Source organism: Mixophyes fleayi, chromosome 6, assembly GCF_038048845.1.
Source record: "Mixophyes fleayi isolate aMixFle1 chromosome 6, aMixFle1.hap1, whole genome shotgun sequence".
Lineage (NCBI taxonomy): Eukaryota > Metazoa > Chordata > Amphibia > Anura > Limnodynastidae > Mixophyes > Mixophyes fleayi.
In genome coordinates, this window is record NC_134407.1 from 102,255,670 (window position 1) to 102,281,347 (window position 25,678).

The window sequence follows — 25,678 nt, forward strand, 5'->3', positions numbered from 1 at the left end:
TATATTTAAATTGGGATAACTACGTCTGCACACAATCTTACCCTGTATTTCCTTTCAGTAATGGGATTAAACCAGCACTATAATGAACTGGGGCAGTGATGTAGCAAAGATATAGTCACTAAGCCTCTAAGGGATTTAGCCAAGTCTCCATCTTCAAAGTACACTATAATCCGAAGTGTGAGTAAAATTGGCAGGGACAGGTTGGCATGTGCTGTAATCTCTATATATAGAAGTGACCGACACTCAGACACCCTCTGTGTTTGCAAGTGTCCTCTGATCTGAACTTAAAGGCAAAGAACTCAAGGAAATTACCGCACAGAAGGTGGAGTGTCACCACTAACCATTGGAGGGTGCAACACTTTGAGAAAACAGACATAGAGGGGAAAAGATTATGAATTTTGCTGCTCAATTCCTATACTCCAAGATATTAAGCAGCAGGGATCCTGCCCAGGACTCTGAACGTGAGGAAGACTCTGATCCCTTCTGGAGCAGGTTGGGAAATCTATAACCCGCTGTTTACCCTGTAGGAGGCATGGGCAGTGACAGAGCCTGCGGCGCCCCTATGTATCCAGACCCTCTCCTCCCTCCCTTGGCGGCAGTAGTGGGGTGTTTGCTTCACATCGCTGTGTTTGTTATAGCTGTGCTATATAGGTAAATCCCACAATGTGGCTTATTATGCAATATGCTTATTAATGATCACATAAGTTTGTTTGCATTGCTTCGGAACGGTAATGTAATGTTATTTTTGGCCTGAAGACAATTCCAAGTCACTTGGAGTAAGTAAATATACTAGTTTAATTAAATGAAACCTAAAATGCATGTTTGCTTATCTAAAAGGGCTGTTGATAATCTCAAATATGCAAACAAAATGTTCATTCATTTGTTAGAACTGGGAATTTCTAAGACAGGCCTGTGATGATATTGTGGAAAGCATTTATTTCAATACACACTAAATTGTATGAAAGGCGGAAAGGATTGGTGAAGGGGGGTAAGCACAACTATGTTGCTTATAGTACTGCAGCAGTACCCAACATGGTTACAACAGTAAAGATCAGTATTTATACAGGCAGAAAGATGCAGATTGCTTAAGTATCAGACATTTTGTATTATGCTCCCCTTTTCCCTTGAGTATATTAGAAGAAAAAAAAAGCAATCCCTAGCTGTGGATGGCAATAACATGTAAATGCTTTGCAAGTCTTAGAAATGATTATAATGAATCTTACTCCAACTATGCATATATAGCAACCCATGATGAGCTGACAGCCTTATCGTGATAATCCAACCTTCTACATAATTATGGCTGTGACAACTGTATTTTCTCTTCAGAGTGTTTTAGGGAAATCAGCTGTGATGTTTCCCCATGTTCCACTCCGTTATATAGGCTCACAGGGCCTGATTCATCAGGGCATGCGTACTGAGCGCAATGTGTGTCTGTTTTAAAGACGCACGTAAATCAGGTGTGAAAATGCGTGCACTGTTAAATTCGGGTGTAGGTCTGTTCTGCTCTACTACACAAGACACTGCAGGATACCTTCAGTGCCTGGAATATACATTCGCAAAAGAACGCACAGTAAATAAAAACTATTAGACAAGGCTGTTAAAAACAAAAAAAAAAAATTTGCTCTCCTTGAAATACATTTATTAGGAGGATCTAAATGTTTACTGAACATAAAATATATTTTTACAGTTGGCCCGGATTGCAAGCACATGTTATAGCATGCACACGAGACTGTCATCACTAGCACTCAGGACTTAGACTAGCTCTGTAGCTGGAGCAAGAGGTACGGCAGAAAAAAAAGTAACTTTGAGATGCCCAGAGCTTGATTTGGATGTGGCTCTGTGCGCTCGAGTTTGGCAGGCCTCTACTGTATATTGACTACGGGCAAACACCCCTTCCCGCTCACTCCCAGAAATTGTAGGCAGTAGTAAGTGTGCTTTGTACACATAGATGCAAAGAACTTTGCTGCAGTTGTTGCATATGGCCCGGTTCTGGCCATGAGCAGAGTGATTTTGCATGTGCTATGCACAAAATCAGGAGAAAGGTGCCTTGATGAATCAGACCCATAGTGATGACCTTATTTACAAACTGGATGTGCATGGCAATTATTTGGCTTGGTTTTGCAGCAGTGCGCTTGGTTGGTCTACTGTTAAGATGTATGCCTACACATTACCAAACTGGCAGTGCACCTGGATTTATTAAGAGATGAAAAAATTTTAACAGGTACACTGTACAAAGCTAAACGTCACTTTAAAAGCCCAATCTTTTCCTAGTTTAGAACCGTTACATTAAAATTGTCAGCATTTCTTCTCAAATACTGTTGGATTTAGCCTCATTTATGGCTTAAATGAATTGTAGGCAGCTTTCTTTTACACTAATAAAGTGTGCTGCTCAGCAAGTTCAAAATCTCGTTTTTGTACTGCTCTTTCTAACTAGGCACGGTGGGGTGCCTACTTCCTACTTAATAAGGAACGTCCTTGCTCCACCAAACTTGTGCTCATCCATCAATGCCACAATCTACTATGTGCTTTGGCAGAAATCTAGGTGAACCACTGTAAATGGATGTACAGTTCCAAAGATGGTGTGTGCATCTTACATGGGTATATTAAGGAGGGAGTTGGCTAAACAGTGGGCTAGGTGAGTGCTATTCATTCCCTCCATAGGCTGACACTGCCCTCCAGTGGCGTGCTATTTCTTGCACTCCTTCATACCCTAGTCCAACACTGTCATAACACACTACAGTTCATAATGGTATAAAATAGGTATTAGTCTAAGTACTGTGTTAGCCTGGTATAGATGACACAAAATTACGCTATTAACCACGCTTGCTGACTGCTTTTCAAATTAACATTGTGAAGTACGTCCCAGAACATTCACTAGCATATCCTGAAATAAGAGAACGGTTATAAGATGACAATGTTTACGATAATGGAGTTGTTGACAAATGACATTAGATTCATAAATATAATTTTTTAGTCTAAAGATTACAAATTGTCACACAAGTTCGGATACATAATGTTGTGCTTTTACATGAAGGATACAATTAACCAATTAGACTAATTTAGGTTGTCCGCTCTTATGTCTAGACTACTTCACTGTCTACAAATATTGTTTCTGGTCATACCAGTGTGAGCATTATTTTACAATAAAATATTGACATTTTTATTCAAAAGATTCTTGTCTGATATCCATTTTTGGTAACACAATTTGTACTCCTAGATGCGTTACAAATTGAGGTCAGACTCTAGCGTCTAATCTAATCGTAATATCAAATACTTAATGCAACTTACATTACTCCAACATGATTTCGCTAATCAATCTTTACCAGTTTAGTGTTTGCCTTTCATTGTCTTTATAACTGTTAAACAGCAGCATTGTTTGGTTACAAAATATTGTTTATTCTTTGGGACACAGCTTTTCTAAAACTGTGTTCGAAAACTGTAAATATTTAGTATATTTCTGCAGTACATCTTTAGTATAATTTAGCTATATTTTAGCTATTGTTTTTCTTAATGGTTTATTAAGCTTTGCATTTTGTCAGTGTTGGTAGAATTTGTCGATGGAACAAACTGTGGCTGCTTCATTATCCTTTTAAATAGAACTTGCATTTATATAATGTTAATCTGGACAGTTGTCCTGCTTTGCTACTAAAAACTAATTCCGTCACTGAAACCCTGGGTCTTACTCGTTAAGTTTATTTTTAATCCCTCTACAGTCCATACTTTCTAGCAATAAAGTTTAAATTGGATTTGTTTTTTATATGAATTGTAATCATTGATACATTACAGTATATGAGGCTTGGCATGCATTATGTCTACATTTATAATATTAATTTCAATGTATATATTACTGTTAAGAAGAAAAAACCCTCAAAAGATGAGCTTTGTAGAAGTAAATGGTTATATAATGAGTTGAACTATTAATTGTTCCGTTTGGCAGTGAATTGGTTAGACTAGCATTTATGCCCAAGTTGCATTTTTGTCCTTTGAATCACTGTTTTATCAGTTATGTCTCATTCTAATACTATTGCCGTTCTTTCTTCCTTTTTGCTCTGTTCCAGCTGTGTCCAGAGTTTGTTCCTAGACAAGTAGGTCTATTATATGCATATCTTTAACTCCTGTCTGCTTGCTGTCTTTTCAAGCCACTCACTGGGGGTCTGTATGTCAAGCTCTTGAAATAGAGGACTTGTAAAATAAAAAAAACATGTTTATTTTGCTCTGTGTTTCTTGGTGACATTACATCAGCGAAACAAATTACATTTATTCTAGAATGTGATGTGCCTCAACATCAAAATAGTTAGTTAGTGATGTAATCTCACCCCCCCCCCCCCCACCACCCTGTAGTTTTATAACAGCTTGGGAGGTGAAGGAAGAAAAATGAACAGAAAACATGAAATTTATAGATAATGGAAGCATGAGAACACAACATAATTCTTTCAGCCAAATAAGCCATATGGTAACTCCAAGTTATGGTAATCAATTACATAATTACATTTCCAAGAAAGCCTAATTTTCTGGACTGTCTCACCTATGTGTTAGTAAAATGAGAAAAGACCATTCGTACAAGTGCTCTCTTTCATCTGCAGTTTTTGAACTCACTTTTCAACAGTTTACATGTAAATAATTTGACTTTGCTTGTGCTCTTGTTGTACCTATAAACACATGTGCACACCTATGCAGACCACCATAAACAATCTAGCATACAACACAGTTTATCATGGAAAGCTACAAAAGACAGTAAGCCATAACACTTTAAATAGCGGTATAGTATAACAAGAGAGGATTGACACATCATGCACACCCACAATATATATATATATATATATATATATATATATATATATATATATATATATAATACTTGCCTACTTTCAATTCCTCACCTCCAGGAGATCCTGGAGAGGAAGTAAAGAACAAATATGGAGGGGACGGGGTGCCATGAATTGTGGCATTCGGTCACACCCCCGTGACGCGACTGCGAACTGCTGGGGAGTGGGCCAAAATAAAGCAATGTAGGAGAGACAAATTGAGAATGACAGTGTAGTGGATAACAGAACATGCAGTAAGAGGCTACCACCACCTCCATGAAATCTTTAAGCAGCTATTGTTATGGGAAAGCTATTGTCAGGCGTTAAATGCTCCACTGAGTGTCCATTTTTTTAAAAACGGGGTTGTGTTGTCATCACTCTATTAGATAGCCATTGTTCTAGAAGAGACATATTCAATGATTGAGTTTTGCAGGACAGCAGCTTTTTAGGTGGGGAACATTTGCGCGGTCAGCACTAATTGATGACACTTTGACAAATTAGTGGATCTCAATGAAGAGCAATTAATTGTTTTGTGACCATTTATGGCAAAAATATCTGAAAACCCACTGCTAAAAAAGTGCCCTATGTAATTTCACCTGTGGCAACAGGAGGGCAACAGATCGTAGCTTTTGGAAATCCAGGAGGTAAGTCCAGTACCTTATGTGGCACACAAATGCTGGATGTGAGTTGCTTAGAGTTACAGTTCTAACATAGAGTGCCAGTTATCTGGATAGGGGTGAGAGATAGATGAATATTTATGAACTTACTCCTTTATCTATCTTGGTGATTCCTCCGTCCATTGATAAGCTCAGCCTCCAGGCTAAGCCAGAGTGATCCTCCCAGGTGCTGAAGGAACTCCAATGCCTTGATTGAGTGTAGGTCTCAGATCCTTTAGCCTCTTTCTGAAGGGAGACTATGGCAAGTAAGCAGCTTCGGGGCTTCCTCCTCAACTAGTAGAAGATGCCAGAGGCATAATGGGCCGTTTCTTGGTGTTCAGTGGTGCATAGTTCAAGGCCTGTCGGTGGTGGGTCCAGGATGTTGTGCGCCTCTATACCCAGGTCGGGGAGGTCGAGTGTGCTTTTGGGTTTCCAAGTATCTGCTGCAGATGGATGTGGTGATCATCTGCCTGTGTGGTTCATGTGGTGTAGGCCCAGGCTCCTCTCCTTACTGGAAGCCAGAATTTAAGTAGTAATTGGGTCAGTTGATGTTATAAGGTTAAAGTCAAAGCTGGAGCTCTAGACAGATGTGTTCTATCCCAATGGACGCAAAGCCACGCTCCATTTTAAAGTATTCTTAAAAGGATACAGCACGTATTTTCGACAACTCTTCCTAATCAGTGAAATAGTTTGCAACGGTTAGCAGTTCTGCATCCACAGATAAAGTTTATCACACTTAAAACAGATACACTCATGGCTCATACCCATGTGTTACTAAAATACATTTTATATGCATTTTTAGTTTATGTAAAACACATAAATGGGTCTGACACTAGAAACTATTGTTCCTAGCATTACCATATTCACTGGCGTTTTTGTTGTTGTTATTGCTGCCTTGTGTCCCAGCTGCTTTTTTCATAACGACACTATTTTTTGCTTTTGCTGAAGGTAAACACATCAGGATTGCCTATAATGATCTAATGCTCATAAAAATATATGTCATGATCAAATAAAAAAAACACCAGAAAAACTCCAGTTGTTATGTGGCCAAAGATATGGCGTTACAGCTCAGCCAGAAAATATTTCAATTAAAACATGTTTAAGCAATGTCTTTCTAGCCATACCTTTAATCTGTTTATATTGTAAAAAAAAATAAAATACTGAAAATGGTATTATCCTGACATAAGCTGCAAATACAGCTAATTAGAACCAGACACATGAAATGCATAAACTGCACTGCAATTAGTTCAACAGGACACATACGGTACAAAGTGCTCTGCTTCCAAAATTTCTATTTAACTCACTCTTGCAGTTACCTAGGCTGAGTAATTAATGTGAAGGTTGTATTTACACATCAAAATTTATTTAAGGTATCTGAGGCAGTAAATTAAGTAGGAAGTTCAGGAGCAGAACATTTTGTATTCTGCTGTGTCTGGTTTCAACATATATCTATCATACCTCTCAACTGTCCAGATGTAGGGTGTTTTCCCACTCTCCTGGGAATCAGAACTTTTGTCTGATTCATGAAGAGTTGAGGTGCGCCGTTGATAATTACTACTTCAAGGATGCACAAACCAGTGTCAGGTGCGCACAGCATTGAGCGGGTATTTTTAGGGAAAGTGGAATGGGCTGAGGGTGGCCCAGTGCTTCCAAACCTGGGGGTACATTGTGTGACAACACACAATTCTTGTGTGGTACAATTTGTTCCTGTTGGAAATCTGTAGCGTTGGGCTTTTATTGTCTAAAGATCTACACAGATCAACCAAATCACAGAGCAGGGATTCCTATAGTTGTTTCAAACAATAGCATAGCTTTCTACAGTTGTTTTACATGAACCTAAATGAAAGCATGAGGTGGCTTTTTCTGGGACTGAGAAAATCTCAGGTTACAAACAGTTTTCTGTTTAATGAATATGGGAGCCATAGCTTAGCTTCAGTTTAACGTTTCAATTAGAAATCTACTAGAGATGAAATACCTGTTATAAGCAGAGGCCCGGGGACTGCTCCATGCAGCCTTTGTCCTTTGGTTCCATAGTTTGTCTTACAGCCCCTGCTGAAAACCTAACATGGGGATTGCTGATTCTGATTTCTCCTCATGCTCATAGTCTCCTGCACATCCAGCCTATCTGGGCAGCTTTAAAGCAAAATAATATAATGCATACAAGAGTAGTAAATTAAAATATTTTGTGTCATTTTTTGGGAACTCATATTTGTACATGTGAATGTGTGTATACACACATTTTTTATAAATGAAATTCCACCAAAACATTCCAAGCCACCCAATTAGTAGAACCTTGGTTTATCCAATAAGCTTTGCAGACCCAACCTCAGAAAGTAGTTGAGTCAGTTGTCTGCATGAATGCAGCATGCCAATCTGTGGGGATCCTGATAATGGGAGAGAAAAATACAATTTTGTATAGTTTCCTTTAAATTCTTATATGTTGTCTTATAACGATCATTTGTAAATAATTGTTTTTCCACCATGAGACTGCAAGAACATTTACGTTTGCCACTTTTAAAATGGCTGCGGAGCAGGAAGGCCACTCAGACGCTGCACTGTCAGTGATCTGCCCTACAGCTCACAGTGTCACACAGGCCCAGTTTTTGAAATGAACCATGGAGCCCCAGAAAATAAGGAAGCACAGAGCAACTCCCAGGAGAAAGGGAAGACCAGGTCTTTCGTAGGTGGTAATGCAGCTTGTTTTTGTTTTGTTTGTTTTAAAAAAAAAAAATGGAATGAATTAGGGGTTGTAAGGTAATATAGTATAATTAAAATGTTTAAATTATAAAAAGTAATAATGAGCAATCACCACTGGGCGTCTGGAATTGCATTAGCATAGAGTAAAACTGATTTCTGATGATAAAATGTATTATTATTATTATTGTGTTATTATTATTATTGTGTATCTGTAGGGCGTTACAGTGCTCTGCAGCGCTGTACAGTAGGGTAAATGGGCCATACATAAAACTGGGACATATAAGTTAGACAAAATTAATGCAGACATGAAAACAAAGAGTATGAAGGGCCCTGCTCATGAGGGAGCTTACATAGGGCACAGCTGAAACGAGAGTAGTGAGTGTGATTCAGAATGGATACAGATGATCAGGGGCGAACGCAGGAGAACCAGAAACCCCCCCTGCGTGCGCCACTGATGATATATCGAAGGTAGTTTATTAATTTGAAGTCCCTTTGGAATTAATTGACTTGCCATATACTGCTCCAAAGTAAGTATCTCCCACCAGAGTTTGTTCTCCTTCACCAGAATTTTTTCTAATTATTTGAACTTGGACTCTAAATCTTCATCTATTAATTCCACTAATGTGTCTTCACTGTTAAAAACTTCAGATATGAGGTCTGTTCTCGAGATACGATGTGAAAACATAATGCAGCAGACAGGTAGTGGTAAACGTATACACACAAAAATAGATAAATAAACAAAAGACCACTACTATCAGCGCTCTATACACCAAAAAGCGGCCAAAAATTCTTAGAAAGTTAGGGTATATTTTTTTACATGTATTTTTATATGTACATAGAGATTTTTGTTTTATTCTGATACCGAGTCCCCGATTGGATACATCCGGTTTAAATAGCCACTCGGATATTATCAATCTTGACAAAGACCGATTCAAAGTTGAAACGAGTTGGAGTGATAAGATTGACCAACAACAGAGTGTGGAGTGCGACTCTATTTTTCTTAATGACGGCCATGCAGTAATATTGTCGTCCCAGGATTATCTTACATCTGATCATCTCACTACATGCGCTGTTGATTTGGATTTATGGTAGGAGCATTCTCATATATCTCTGTCTGCCACATATTATGTTTATCTTTGTTTGGTATGTTTTTATTGTGAATTTTTTATTAAATCTGGAAGTTTAGACAATATCACGCTAGATTTGTCTATTTTTTTCTTGACTTTACGACCATCTGAATATCTCTGCGGGACGTGGAAGGAAGGATTCAAAATTAGCTATGAATGCCTACATACTTATACTATCTGGTAGGAACTAAACCTTTATTACAACCACGGAGGTGATGGTGAGGTGTTCGTCACTTTGAAGCAGAGATTTATTTAGTGAAAACGCTACCTAGATTACCACCTATGGGATTTGATGTCATTCCCTCACATATTGAATTGTGATATATGGACATTAATTTCTTAGATATGTGTTAATGTTATATTCAGCTGTTTTTATAATGTATCATGTTCTCTTTATCTTTGAGTACTAATCAGCGCTGAATGTCTTAGTTTTTTGTTTTTAATGCACATTCCATTTAGGTTGTATACCCTAACTTTCTAAGAATTTTTGGCTGCTCTTTGGTGTGCAGAGCGCTGATAGTAGTGGTCTTTTGTTTGTTTATAATGCAGAGGATGGAGTCAAGTGTTACACTAAGGCAGTGGGCTTGGGAGCCTGAAAAATTAAGGTGTTATTGAGGGTGAGGGAGATTTGAGGTGAGCTGGGAAACTAGTAAATTCTATTTTGGACATGTTAAGCTTTAGGTAACGTTGGGATATCCATGTGGAGATAGCAGAAAGACAGTTGGTTACATGAGAACAGAATGGATGAGGTCAGGTGAAGGGATATAGTTTTGGGCGTCAGCGTAGAATTGGTACTGGAGGCTGAATGAGCAATTTAGTTCCCCAAGAGAAGTGGTGTACAGTGAGAAAAGTAAAATCCAAGAACAAAGTCTTGTGACACCAACTGATAGTGGGAGTGGAGGGAAGAATGAATGTGCCAGAGGTAGAAACACTAAAGGAGCTGTTTGATAGGTAGGAAGTGATCCAGTAAAGAACTGTGTCACAAAGGCCAATGGAATGAAGGGTGTGTAGGAGAAGAGGGTGATCAGCAGTGTCAAAAACAGCATAGAGGTCCATGAAGATGAGTATGGAGAAATGACCCTTAGGGGTATATTTATTAAACTGTGGGTTTGAAAAAGTGGAAATGTTGCCTATAGCAACCAATCAGATTTAGCTTTGATTTATTTAGTGTATTTTACAAAATAGCATCTAGAATCTGATTGGTTGCTATAGGCAACATCTCCACTTTTTCAAACCCACAGTTTAGTAAATATAGACCTTATAATTTGCAATAAGTACCGTATATACTCGAGTATAAGTCGACCCGAATATAAGCCGAGGCACCTAATTTTACCACCAAAAACTGGGAAAACTTATTGACTCGAGTATAAGCCTAGGGTGGCAAATGCAGCAGCTACTGGTAATTTTTTTTTTTTTTTAAAAGCTCACTTCTGTTTAATTACTGTAATTTCAGTCAGAGTTTTAAACAATCAGGATAATCACAGTCTTAACAAATGATTTCAGAACTCAAACATTTCTATAGTGATTCTATGCACATGGAAACACAAAACAAAAAGACAAGATGATTTGGAAATCACCTGGCAACTCCAACTAGGTAAAGAAAAAACAGGGCAAAACAGCGCAAATTTAACCACAAAAACCTAAATAAAAATGATAGGTTAAATCTATGAATTTATTTTTAGAACACAAATAACAGTACATGATTATAAAATCATTGGGTACAAAGTAACAAATAAATCAAAGATAATTTAAGCAATACCCTAGGGTGCTCTTGTGTAATGTAAATTGATGCATCTGCAGATCATTGGGTTTGTAAATTTTAAAAAAATAAAAATGAAGCTAGCTCCTTTTAGCTCTCTCTATATAGCTGTTTTACCATGGTACTTATTTTCCATTTGTATAGCCCTATTGGTACTCTCTCTATGTTTTGCGCCATTATCAAGGTTTTGGGGTTTTTTTTACCTTTTTTTTTTTGTTGTGCATATATAAGTAAAAGGCTTCTCTCTCTCTCTTAGCCAATGTATGAAACCTTTTACTATTCTTTTCAAATGTGTACTGTGAAACAGGAACAACAACATAGACCACTGTCACCATAACAAGGAACACATAGAACAGTACCATTCAGATGCGTTGGTAGCCAACCCTGGGGTATCCCTTTTTAAGGCGTAATCCTTTGTGACAGAGGTGTCACCCCACAGATCCACAATAACATCCCCAGAGATTCAAGAAGAAGGATGAAGCTTACTGGTCCTCAAAGTCCTTTACTTTATGCTCTGATTCTTCAATCAGTTCAGCAGCAGCTGTATTCCCGCGTTAGTCCTGACATCTCTCTTTCTCTCAGCCCCGCAGTGGAACGCATGTGCGTTCCACATACAGGAAGTTCGGCATTTCTGTTACAAATGCAAAACTTCCTGTCAGTGGAACGCACATGCGTTCCACTGCGGAGCTGAGAGAGAGAGTTAACAGCTCAGGGACCGGACACCAGGTAAGTTCACCCGTGTATAAGCCGAGGGGCCTTTTTCAGCATACAAAAATGTGCTGAAAAACTCAGCTTATACACGAGTATATACGGTAGTTCAGTATCAATAGTACCACAACAGTCAAGTTTGATAAACTAAGTGCTCAAAGAGCAAGTAGACAAATTGTAGACACACTTATACACACAGATAAAAAAAACATAAAACCAATGAGTGATTCACAGAACAAAATATACAGTAAAATGAAGACTTTTGCTTGTGCATCAACCTGCTTTGTGCAGCCTCTGATGCCAGTGATGTCACTCACTCACTGTGATACTATAAGTGATGTCAGAAGTACTGCATACCTGCCAACTGTTCTGATTTTGGTGGGAAAGTCCCATATCGCAGCTCAAAATGTGTGACGGTAATGTAAAATGGGTAGAGTTTTGCTCAAAAATGGGTGTTTTGGCAAGGATCTGGGTGAGGTTTTATTAGGTCAGTGGGGCTTATTTTGTATCAATTTTGTATGTCTCAATTTTGGTAAGTATGGTAATGCCTTGGTAGGTATCGTAATTGGTAGGTATGGTTATTACCATTGTAATTAGAAGATAAGATGCAATGCACATCTTTAAAATATCACTAAACCCCAACATCTAAATGTTCAGATCAAACATTAAGATAAAATATACAGTTCACTGTTAAGCTGACTTTGCACTGCAGCTCTTTCCATTTCAATACAGACAACTGAAGCTCCTTCATGTCACAAACTATGGAATTATTGGCACCTATTAGTGTCCTGCGGCATAGAACCACTTATGTGGTGAGGACTACTTTATACAACAGACTGTCTAAGAGCTACAACTCAAATGCATTTTCTGTATTGGCATCCAGGCTGGAGCAGAGAAGGGCAGGTGTAAAGCCTGATTAACAGAGCCTGCACTGATAGGAGGCTTGTACCAGTAGATGATGATTTCCTGAATGGGCAGTGGCGTCATTACAGGTTCCAGGCTCATAACTGCGACTATATATATCTGGCAAAGAGAACATGCAGTTACGAGCCGCGGCGGTGCCCAGCCGCCGCGACTCTCCTATCTGCGTCCCGGCCGTCGCTATGACGACTGGGACGTCACTTGCGGGAGCCTTTTGGTCAGCGCCGCGTCCCGGCATCACAAGGCAGCCGGGCGCGTGCGCGACAGTATAGCAAGCTTGCGGGATAATTTATCAATTATCAGGTCAGCAAGTGTGCAATTACAGAGCTAAGCTCTGATTGGAGAGTCTCTGTATATAAGGCAGGGAGGGCTTAGCCTCCCTGCCAGTTATAGCTTCCAGTTCACTGTGTTGCTGCCTGCTGCTGTATTCCTGGTGTTAGCCTTTGGATCTCTGATTACCATGTATGACCCCTGCCTGTCCTCTGGATTTGTCTTTTGCCTGTGCCCCTGCCGTTTGGCTTATTCCTTCGTTTATGCTGATTTGCTCGTGACCTCGACCCCTGGCGTGTTTTCTGATGATTCTTCCTAGCAAGTGACCCCTAACCTGGGCCTGTTCTTTGGATTTGCTGTCTGCCATTACCCTCTGCAGCTGGTACACATCACACGACCCTCTGTAGTCTGCAGCCAAGTCAGTCCCCACCACTAGGGGCTCCAGTGAACACCAGACTGTCAGAGCAGACTCCGGGTGGTGAAGTACTGGCTGGAGGGGTTCCTGACAGTTGCCCATTTATTTCATTCAGACCAGTATCCAGCATTCCTAACCGTGCGATTCTCTTGTACCTGACCTTGACTTTACCTCTGACAACAGTTTCTCCAATGTTTGTGTGCCAGACCTTGGCTTTGAACAACTGTGATCACAAAGTGATCCCTTTAGTCTGTCAAAGTACAACAGTTTTTCATGGTTTTAAAGCCAAGTCTTTAAAACCCTCAGCCTCCTCTTTTTTTGTGGTTGTTTAGAAAAGCAGTGCATATGCATATACAAAGATTATTCAAAGACAGCTAGAGATTCTTATAGAGAGAATAATTTTCCTCTCAAACCCTGCAGGGTTATAATGAACAGAGCATGGGATTACCTATGTGTAGGTAGACATGTTCATTAGACAATATTCATTATTTGGGCCAACACTTAATTTCCATATATTTGCTATTAATTTGATCCCTAAATTCTGCATGTTTTATATACTTATTGGTCCTGATTATACATACATACTCACATTGATGTCAGTATGAATTATGAACATTATATATTCAATGTATTTCCCTTTCCTACATGAAACATAAGGACTTCATTGACTGATCTATGATTTAATATTTACAACATTTGCTGTACCATACATTATCTCCTAGGTTGATTTAATCTTGTACCTGAGACATCCTGTCTGGCTGATTATGACACCTCCTGCTATGTGGCAGAATATTGGTGCTACCAGACCCCAGGCTTTGTTTATGAACATTAAATTAACTCCTTCTGTACTTGCCCACATTGAGTTAGAGCAATAAATTTTTAAAAATAATTTAACCCCTAATTATGTTATAACTATGACACATGGCATACCCTGGCACCGTTCCCCCATACCACTCTATTAACAGTAATTACCCTTTACATGCTCTCAACAGCATTTCTCTTTTTTCCTCATGCTTAACATTATGACTAGAGATGGTCACTGACCCCCGTGTTTTGGTTTTGATTTTGGATCTGGATTACATCCGTGTTTTGGTTTTGGTTGCGTGTTTTGGTTTTGTTTGGTTTTGTTTTGCTATTTTTGAAACAAATACAATTTTTTTGGTCTAAAATAACCTAATTTAGTGCTCCACCAGTTTCTTGGATAAGTGAGGTAATTCTAAAGCTAATAAATGATAAAAAAAAAAACAGTTTAATCCCTGGTAGGCCGTCCTTAATTCTAACACTTGCCTGCAAATTATACAGACAAACCTGGTTGTCTTCCCCATCCATCTTTGACTATTGGCCACTTGTAGTTAAATAGAAAAAAATCAGCCTGCATTGACTGTACGTTAAATATAAATAGACATAGGCAGTTTAGTTTCTGTCTGCATCAGACCCCCTCTCAACTAGTAGTAAAACAGAAAACTATTCAGCCGTTATAGACTGTAGAATATAAATAGAAATGGACAAAGGCAGTTTGGTGTCAGTCTGCATCAGCCCCCCCTCCATTTGTACTTAAATAGAAAAGGAGACGGCCTGCATAGACTGTACAATATAAAACGAAATGGACAAAGGTAGTTTGGTGGCTGTCTATGACTTCCCCCCCCCCTCCACTTGTAGTTAAATAAAAAAAAAGCAGCCTGCGTAGACTGAACAATATAAAAAGAAATGGACAAAGGCAGTTTTGTATCTGTCTGCATCAGACCCCCTCTCCACTAGAAGTAAAATAGAAAACTATTCAGCCATTATAGACTATAAATAGAAATTCAGAAAGGCAGTTTGGTATCTGTCTGCATCATCCTCATCAACATCCCCATTAGCGCCCTCGTCGCCTACACAAATCTCCCCCTCATCCTCTTCTAATTCCAAAGTGGCATCCTCAATTGGTGTATCACCAGCTACACTCGGGCTGTTCAGGCACACATCAGCAGAACTGCTGAAAGGGCCCTTCTTTATGGGTACACTAACAGAATGCTCACGATTACACATACCACTGGTGGATGGACTCTCCACAGGGATTGATGTCATTTCTGATTCTGAGCATACATTATCCTCTAATGCCTTACTGTTTTCTTGCAGCTCGGCTTTGACGCGTAACAATAGTTGTGCATCACTTTTAGACTCCAAATTACTTGGTTTTGCTTGGTCACGAGTGACCGTACAAGAAGAAGGCTCAGTAACATTTCTTGATCTGCCACTAATAGAGAAAGGCGAAGGCCTCATTCTTTCTTTGCCACTGCATGTGTAGAATGACATGTTGGCAATTTTTTTTTTTTCGGCAGTTAACTTTTCCTCAGTTACACTTCTTTTTCGCTTCAACACGGTAATTTTTTTTGTGTGTGTGTGTGTGTTTTTCCCTGATTTAGAAAGACTATGCACTTTTACATAGACTTTACCAGATGACGTACTGAGAACACTACCATCAGGACTGGTGCCAGCACCTGCTTGCTGATCCTGCGTGGACTGCTTTGAATCCATTTTAATGAGGCCAAAGCACTTGTAGTGCAAAATATTCAATAGATAGTGCTGCTAGATATGACTTTTTGCAGCCAGAAAATTTATTGTTTCACACTGGGGAATATGGGACACCCCAAAGCACTTGTAATGCAAACTATTCAAATAGATAGTGCTGCTAGATATGATTTTTTGCAGCCAGAAAAATTATTGTTTCACACTGCGGAATATGGGACACCCCAAAGCACTTGTAGTGCAAAATATTCAATAGATAGTGCTGCTAGATATCACTTTTTGCAGCCAGAAAATTGTTGTTTCACACTGGGGAATATGAGACACTTGTAGTGCAAAATATTCAAACAAATGCCTCCTCTATCCTCCTCTCTTCCTGCTTTTACAATTGCTAGAAGAATTGCTAGCAGAATTTCAATAATAATTGAAAGAATAAGGTATACAATAATTGCTCTGTCCCTGCTCTACTACAGCCTGTGACCTAACCCTGCTCTCTCCTTCTGTCAAATGGCGATGGATTGCTGTGGAGGCGGGTATTTATGCATTTGAAATATCGCGAGAACCGAGCTCTGAGATCCTACGACGTCACAATGACGTTTTGCCTCAATTTTGAATCCGAATGGGCAGGAGAGTACTGAGCCTGCTCGGCTCGGTACTCGGATAGGCGAAGTGCGGGCGGGTTCGGATCTCGGGGAATCAAGCCAGCCCATCTCTAATTATGACACATATATACACATATATACTAGTATACATGTAGTCCTCCACACAGCTAGGCCCCCAATAAAAACATACACATAGAACGTCATCCCTCGCTGCCCTTATCTATTCCACAGACACAGTGTAGCTCACAGATAGACCAGAAATTTCATGCTGCCCCTTTGCCCTCACTTAGACATCATAATATTGCCAAAGAGAACATCCCTTCTACCAGCATGGTTCAGGAGCCATGCTGGGGCTTGTTTTGGCACTATTGTTCTTATTCTGAGTACAAATTGCTCCCCCATCAAGTAAAATTAAAAATGTTCTACCTACCTTTACTCACAGACAACTCTTTCTGTTCATCCTGCAGTGCTATGGGCTAATACAGTCATATACCCATGCCAATGACCGCTCAGAGTATTCACTGTCAGAGGTACACTATGTAGACAATAGTATTCGGACGCTTAACCATTACATCAACAGGGACTGTAATGACATTGTATTCAAATACATATACTTTAATATGGAGTTGGTCCCCCTTCTGCAGCAATAACAGCTTCCACTTTTCTTGGAAGGCTTCCTCAAGATGTTGGAGTGTTTCTGTGGGAATTTGTGCCCATTCACTCTTTAGAGTATTTATGAGGCCCGGCGCTGATGTTGGACGAGAAGGCCTGACTCGCAATCTCCGTTCCAGTTCATCCCAAAGGTGTTCGATGGGGTTGAGGTCAGGGCTCTGTGCGGGCCAGTCAAATTCTTCCACACCGAACTCATCAAACCATGTTTTTGTAGTACTTGCTTTTTGCACTGGGAATAGTCATGTTGGAATAGAAAAGGACCTTCCCCAAACTGTTTCCACAAAGTTGGAAGCATAGCATTGTCCAAAATGACTTGGTATACTGAAGCACTTCACTGGAGATAAGGGGCCAGCCCAAACCCTGAAATCAGCCCCAATCCAAGGCCACCCAGTTCAGGGTTCTGGGTTACCCACAGCCTTTCCCATACTTCTGAAACCAAGCCCCACTCTGACAATGTGAGGGCCTTTGTGTAGTATTAAAAGAAAAAAAATAGAAAGAAAGCAGATTATGGAATCCGGGCAACAGACAGGCACCCTAGAACCCACTGAAAACTAGGCTCCCACCAAGGTTGCCTGGTAGGTGATCCGATATCAGCACAATGTAATGCCATATTGTGATGTTACATGGTGATGTAATCAGTGAAGTTACATATGTGATCTGTAACCAGTGATGTCCCCCATTTTGATGTCACTTGTTTCTTTACTGAGCCCGACACTGACATTTCAGGCTTTAAAGCGGCAATGTGTGGATCCGCCGCCTATATTATCTAGAATCTCTAACCCTAACGTTTACGTCGAGTCCACGCATTGCCGCTTTAAAGCCAGAAATGTCAGTGTCGGGCTCTTAAGTGACATGAATATCACAGGTGGCATTTTCCTCCGTCATAATTATTATGAACCTTGCCGGATACAGTGTTTGGGTGTATTATGGTAAATCTGTCTTTTATACATATTATTCCCAAGGTGCAAAAACTAAGAGATGTAAGGTGCAAAATGTAAATTTACATAAAGATAAATTTACAACATAACAACTGTAATAGTAAAGTGAATACAAAAAATAGGATTTTTTTGTATTCACTTTACTATTACAGTTGTACAGTTCAAATGGATTTGCAAGAACAAACATCGAGAGATTATGAGACTATTAATGATTTTGTCATTTTTTGAAAGATCACGTTTGGCTTGAGTTAGATAACGGGCTTGTGAGTAAGGTAAATAAAGATACCTATTATATTATTTGTTAGGCACATTATATTATTTTGGTTTTAGCCAGATCCTATCCATACTTGTATGTTGTAAGTTTGATTTTAATACCTTTAAATAAAGTTACATTTTGCACCTTACATCTCTTATTGGGAATATTATTTATATCTCTATATCATTTGGAGGCTTTCTGGAATTCACTTGCCCCCCTTCTTTCCATCTTGGCAGCATTTATACATACACCATTTGAAAAGCTGTGCTGATCTCTCTATTCACTGCTTTTTATTTGTCTTCTATACATGTTGGATTTCTGGTAATCGTGATTTTTTTGTAGGCATACCTACTGTCGTTGTTAATAGAGTCGTGAAAATGAATACCACCCTTTTTACCACAATTTCTCCTCTACTATAATGTCACCTGTTGTCACATCATGGATTATGATGTCATTCATTGGGGTGGCATGTCATAATGGATATAACTTAATATGGTGTATTTAATGCCATATTGTGATGCCACCAATTAAGTTATATACAGTGGTCGAAGTGGAAATATAGAAGTGGCAGTATGGAAAATGTAAGTGAATGGAATTTGATATTTTGACAATCAAAGCAGTATGAGAAGTGTCAGTATGGCATACTGCCGTAAACACCCCCACTTTGACTACTGGTTATCTACCATGGACTCATCAATTGCAATATTATTGTGATGTCTTCTGTGTCAGTGGTGCTATAAATTTTTTAATCTGATACCCTAGTGTGAGTGTCAGTGTTCTGGGACCTGAAAATAAGTAGTTCCCAATAGAATGTATTGCATATCTGGCAGCTCCCAGGTAGGAGGAGCATCCATGAGTGGCTCTACATAATGAAATTGTGGTTATAACTGGTCATAAAAGACCACAGACACTTTATGTGCATTTGTGCTTTTCTCCCTGAAAGCAACCACTTTTTTTATCAATTTAAGTATATCCCTCAGAAATTTGTCCACTTTTGGCTATCTCTTTAGGGAGGCACCCTGAAACTGCCACCATTGCCTGAAAATGACCCACTGGCGTGCCACATTTTATAGCAAGCAGGTAGATCTGCTAGGAGTGCAGATGTTTGATTGAAAAAGCATCTTTATTTGAATAAAGGTACATAAAACACACAATACATTACATTCAAGTATACGCAGTACACCATGAAACATAATCATTCATACATTTTAGAACAATACAATAAATAAGGCACAAGATATGACATCCTACACTATACATCAAGTACTGCACTAACCATGCAAAACTTAAACAATATAACATATTCAAATAAGCAATGGATGTGAGGGGACGTTAGGTGAGAGGGGTAGGGAGGGGGTGATCACAAGCCCAAAGCTTTATTGAGAGACAGGAACAAAAATAGGGAAGGGTGCATAAATTAAGGCAAGACATTTAATAAACTTTAAACAGTGATGGGGGAATGGTTGGAGGGGGTAAGGGAGGGGGAGTCACAAGCCCAAAGCTTTATTGAATAAACAGACACATAGAAACAGGACTGTCAAGGGTGTTCTAGTCTCTTAGCAGGAGGTGGATCAGCCTGCGACAGTCCTGGATGTTCATCTTCTCCCTCTTCAAAATGAGGTGATTCCTGGCCAGCCATATAGCGTTCTTAAGGCAGTTCATAAGGCGCCAGTCCTCCTAAATTGCCCCACTAGTGTGGGTCCCAGGAAATAATTCATAAAATACCGAATGGTATGAAAGGCAAGTTCTGGGCACACTGTCCTTAAGTTCATATTCCAAGGCATCCAACAGTGCATGTGCAGTGGGGCAGTCCCAAAAAATATGCTGTGTTTTCCCTTCTGGTTCTGCAGAAGGGGCAGTGGACATATCTGCACAGGTTCTGGGAGTGCATGAATGTCATGAGAGGCAGACCCCCTTGGATAGCATCCATGCAATGTCTTTGTGTCTATTAGTCAGCCTCTTAGAGGCCACATTCTCCCACCCGTGTTTTGCTGTAGCAGCAGGGAGCCCTGGAACAGACTCCATAATGTCTTGGGCTCTGATGAGCTTGTGGACAGTTTGTGGCTTCCACAAGTCTGGTTTAAGTCCCTCCAGATGATGCTCCCTCACAAATTGTCCAACAGCCAGGTAAAACCAAGGTGTAGACCAGTTGTAAGGGAAGGAGCTGTCTCACTTGTCCCAACCAAGGGTCCTCCAAAGAGGCAGGAGGAAAAAGCAAGACATGGACTTGCCAGCAGAGCAAATGTTCTTTTCAATCAAAGTCCTGCGGATGCAGTTAAAAACAAATGCTCACAGCATGGTGGGGATATCAGGTAACCCTTTCCCACCTTTGAAGGGTTCCTTGTACATAACCAACCACTTCACTCTGTCCACTTTGGAGCCCCAGATGAAGTGGAAGACTGTCCTCATGATTGTCTTGCAGACAGCAGTAAGAGGTGGCCAAGCTTGGGCCGTGTACTGCAGAATGGGAAGAATCTTGTTGTGCAGCACCAGTGCTTTCCCTTCGATGGTAAGGTCTTTGAGGCTCCACAAGCCAATTTTCTGTCTCACCATAGTGAGTTTCTCTTCCCAACTCTCCCTCTTCACCAAACCAAACTCCAAGAATCTTGCTGAAATCTGACTTGATTGTGTAGGGGAATGCAGCGGGGGATGACAGGTGCCACTGCCCAAAGAGCATTGCCTCTGACTTTCCGTAGTTGACCCCTGAAGCTTGGTGAAGTTCCCGCAGGTTTGGACGATTGCTGTCACTGAACGCTGGTCAGCGCAGAAGACAGTGACGTCGTCCATGTAGAGTGAACACTCAGCCTCTAGACGGTCTGGACCCGGTGCTGTAATGCCTCTTATCTCTGGATTCTGCCTGATGCACGTCATGAAGAGCTCTATACAACAAACAAAAATAATAGTTGAAAGAGGGCAGCCTTGTCTAACCCCATACATAGCTGAAAAGGGGTCAGTCTTCCAGCCGTTCACCAACACCGACCTGTAAATGTCAAGGTACATCAGGTTAACATATGAACAAAACATCTCTCCCAAACCAAACCTGCACAAAACCCTATGCATAAAATCATGAGAAACACGATCAAAGGCCTTCTTCTGATCAAGACTGACCAGGTTTACGTGTGCATGGCAATTTTGTAATGGACCATGTCCCTCAGAAGCGCAAAGCTGTCTGCAAGTCTGATCCGGGTGAAAAATCTGCCCAATGGCAACCTTTAGCCTGTTGGCTAGTACCTTGGCGAGGATCTTGTAGTCCATGTTCAAGAGAGAGATGGGCCACCAATTCTCCTCCCCTTGCGTTTATAGAGGATCCTGATCAGTCCCTCTCTCAGAGTAAAATATCCACCATCATCTCGTCACACAGCTCTAGCAGGTCTGGGCCAATGAGGTCCCACAGCACTATATAGAGCTCCGCTGGGAGACCATCGCTGCCTGGGGTCCTTCCCGCCCTAAAAGATCTAGCGGCAGAGAGCAACTCCTCCAACAGCAGGGGGGAATCCATGGCTTCTTTACCCGCAGGATCAATTTTATTAGTAATACCTGACAGTAATGAATCAGCTGCATCTGTGTCTGTAGTCTTAGGGGAGTAGAAGTCGATGTAGTAATCTGTGACAACTCCCATGACGCCCTCTTTCCCCTTTCTGCAAATGCCAGTCTCGCCTCGCAGTTCAGTCAAGAGTGTGTGGCCGGAGTGTAGTTTTCTGAAAAATAAAGAGTTACATTTCTCACCATTTTCCAGGTTCTCCACCTTGGAATGGAAGACGATGCACCTGGCTTCTTCCTCAAAGTGCATTTTCAGGCCCCCCTTGGTTTCCACCAGATCATCCTTCACATCCCAGCCGCAAAGTTGGAGATCCAACAGGGACTGCAGTTAATGTTGCAGCCTCCTGAAGTTTCTCTTTATCTCACACGACTGATGTCTTCCCTTGGCCTAAAAGAAACTGCAAATTTTGACCTTAACATATTCCCACCAGTTAGACATGCAATCGAAATAACATTTATCATTCTTCCATGTAATGTAGGCATCCCTCAGCTCCTCCAGCACATCCTCCCTCTCCAGCAAAGCACAATTTAATTTCCAGGAGCCTGAGCCAGGAGGAAACCTGTGTCCCAGAACCCTCTTGAACAGAATGACACTGTGGTCTGAGAAGAAGCAGGGAACTATGACATGTCTGTTCTGCCTTACTGCTCTCGAGGTAAACACAAAGTCAATCCGGGAATGTACTGAGCCATCGGGGCGGCTCCAAGTATAATTTACAGAGCCAGCCCCCATGGATGCCACTGCATCCCGCAAGGATGCTTCGGCTACCATCTCCTGCAGGAACCTAGAAGTAACAACCAGCTTGGCAGTGCTGCTAGTACTGCGTCCTTCCTCTATAGGACAGTTAAAGTTCCCGGCCATCACTACTGAACTGATGGTCGCTAGCTGGGACCGCAGGGTCTGGAAAAGCTCCAAACACTAATTCTTACATGGAGATGCATACACACAGATTAGCCGGATAGGCTCACCCACCCAAGAGTCATTTATGATAAGCAATCTGCAGCAGACAAACTTATAGTCTGCAGGGGTCGCCCCTCTTATTGGTCTGGGGGGGGGGTAAAAATATTGGTGTCCCCCCCCAGACCAATAGGAGGGCCCATGAGACAACTGCTTACCCAGATGTCTATAAGGGCTAGAGAGAGGCAAAGAACATTCCTGCAACATGTAAACATCACAATAATCTAGGATGCAGATGTGGTACCTGCATTCACGCACCTCAGGTTTCCTGTTGTGTTGACAGGGGCTTTATTTTCTCATCTGCTGAACATTCCAGCAGTTCAGTTCATGTGATGGTGGGAACTAAAAAAAGTTGTTCAAAAGTGGACAACATCTTAGTATGGAAGTAGTGAACTAAACTGAGTTTTTCACTTCTATAGTCCATGCATGTTTAAATACAACAAAAGTATGCAATCACATGAATTCTCCACATTTTCTGACCACTTGCATCATGCTGTAAGAGAAAATATTGGTTGTATGTAAATGTTGTGAATCTAGCTAGTGGCAGTATATATTTGTATATGTTTTGTTTGTCATACTTGACTTTGGTATTATCAGATGGACGGTTGTTTATCATCCAGAAATATTGGGCTATCCACTATTGTTTCGTATTTCAGATTCCCGTGGCTGTGAGTGCTTTGAGGGTTGACTTTCCTTACTGTCATCAGTAATATAAACCATAGTAATGTCCTTAGGTACTCTATTTTCTCTAGTGGAGGGAACAGAAAAGTACAACACAATAATTTGCAATCATTTTCTTATGCAATGCGGTATATTAAAAAGTAGTATTTTACCAAATGATTAGCATAACATTTTTAGAAGTAAACATAAAATTCCCTTAATTATCATTAGAGAAAGAAGCAAAAAGACAACAAGAAAATGCAGAGACTAATATTTGATACTGATGTTACATCTGAGAATTACACATGTACAGAATTATGTAGAGCATGGTTGTCCAACCCGCGGCCCGCGGGCCGCATGCGGCCCAGCATGCCTGCAAATTTGGCCCAGCAGGAGTTTTGGTTGTGGCAAGGGGGCAGCACTGAAAAAAAAAAAAAAAAAAAAGAGAAAATACTTACCTTGCAGTCCCGTCAGCTGGCGTTCCGGCTCCCTCCCTGGTCTCCTCCTCCGTGTGGCGCTCACAGTGAATGTCGGGGGTGACGTCATCACACCCGACATCCATTGCGTAGCGCAGCACAGGGGAGTCACCCGCGCGAACTATCAGCAGCAGTGAAAGATTATCCAGTATTTTATTGTTGTTACTCTGAATTTGGACTTTCTGCACCATGCAATTATGAACTAGCTGTGTTCTCTGTATGTATCTAATATAAATATTAAGAGATGATTGTATTTTTAATATTTTAAACCATTTTAAATGTGTAGTGCTGAGTAGGGTGAAATTATCACCCACTGTTACCCTCATCGGAGGCTGCTCCATGAGCCATTTTTCCCACCACCCTTTCTTTAAATCTCTGTAGATTTCTATTAGTCCTCCTGATGCTACCTATATCGGTGACCATTTCAAACTGGTCAATAAAAAAAATGATTCATGGGTGCAGAAAGAGGGGAAAAAAAAGTTTTTGGCATTTAATTCCCCGAACCCCACTAAGGGACAGATGCAGGTAAGTTAAATTGTAGCTGGTAATGGGACTACTGCTTTAATCATGATTCTGCAACAGGTTTCCTAACTCTTACTAACTTCATTTCCAAGTAAGTTTAATATGTTAACTATGTTTTCTATGTTTTTTTTCGATGATCAGCTATCGTTAGGGTTAGTGTATTTTATGTGCGGCCCAAACCAACTCGTCGTCTTCCAATGTGGCCCAGGGAAGCTAAAAGGTTGGACACCCCTGATGTAGAGGGACCACCCATGCATGCACTACCATAAATATTTTTGCCTAGCCTTCCTGAGAAAGGAAACATAAATATTGAAGGTGCAGTGCCAGAGAAATGGATATGAGACTACACAGACAGTGGTCCCTTTGTGTTCCCACCAGATCTTGCAATGTGCTATATACAATTAAAGCTTTGCAATTTGTGTAATGCACAAATTATGTAATAGTTTTCGTTATTCAAAGTTGCAAATATGTTCTCTTGCTACACTATCCTTCTACTGATTAGTGGTTTAAAGATTCCAGAATTGATAAAAAATCTTCATGCTGTTCCAGAGTTCTACTTGTTAATCACCTGGCTATAGATAATTTTACATTTTGAGTTTTTTGATGTATGTGCAATATTTTTAGATTTTGTTCTAAAAAATAATTTTTTTAAGGGTACTACACTATGTTTTCTATATGTTTTTTTTTTTTTGTTAATTGAATTCAACACTAATGTACCGAAGAAGAGGTCTGAAGTGCAGAAAGATCCTGATTGAAAGAAATAAGAAGATTTTTGTATGAAAGTTGGTACATACAGGGCTGCCAAGAGGAATTCAGGGCCCGGTACAACAAATTAATGGGGACCCCCTTATAGTCGAGTATGGTAAAAAATTTGCGTGGATGTGTGGTCATGCATTTGGGGGCGTGGAAAATGCGCCATTGGGGCGTGGCTAACACATCAAAATCAATAGGCTCTTTTTTACCCCTCTATGACAGGCCTCCTCATCATTTTTTTAATCCCTCTATGACAGGTCCCCCCCTCACTTTTTTAACCCCTCTATGACAGGCCCCCCCCTCACTTTTTTAACCCCTCTATGACAGGCCCCCCTTGTTTTTTTACCCCTCTATGACAGCCCCCCTAGCTTTTTTAACCCCTCTATGACAGCCCCCCTCGCTTTTTTAACCCCTCTATGACAGACCCCCCCTCATTTTTTA

The 25,678-nt window shown here is 40.5% G+C and overlaps 1 protein-coding gene across 5 annotated transcripts in view; it reads left to right on the plus strand.

Moving 5' to 3' along the window:
• The first annotated feature begins 243 nt into the window (after positions 1-243).
• LOC142161469 (L-threonine ammonia-lyase-like) overlaps positions 244-25,678 on the plus strand; it is a 103,960-nt gene continuing 78,525 nt past the window's right edge. For 2 of the 5 annotated variants that reach the window (XM_075217128.1, XM_075217134.1), the window contains exons 1-2: positions 244-651; positions 4,059-4,085. In XM_075217128.1, the coding sequence (XP_075073229.1) occupies positions 533-651; positions 4,059-4,085 (146 nt within the window). In that variant the 5' untranslated portion in view covers positions 244-532. The remainder of the gene's footprint in view (positions 652-4,058; positions 4,086-25,678) is intronic. The other 3 variants (XM_075217129.1, XM_075217130.1, XM_075217132.1) reach the window with 3 other exon arrangements.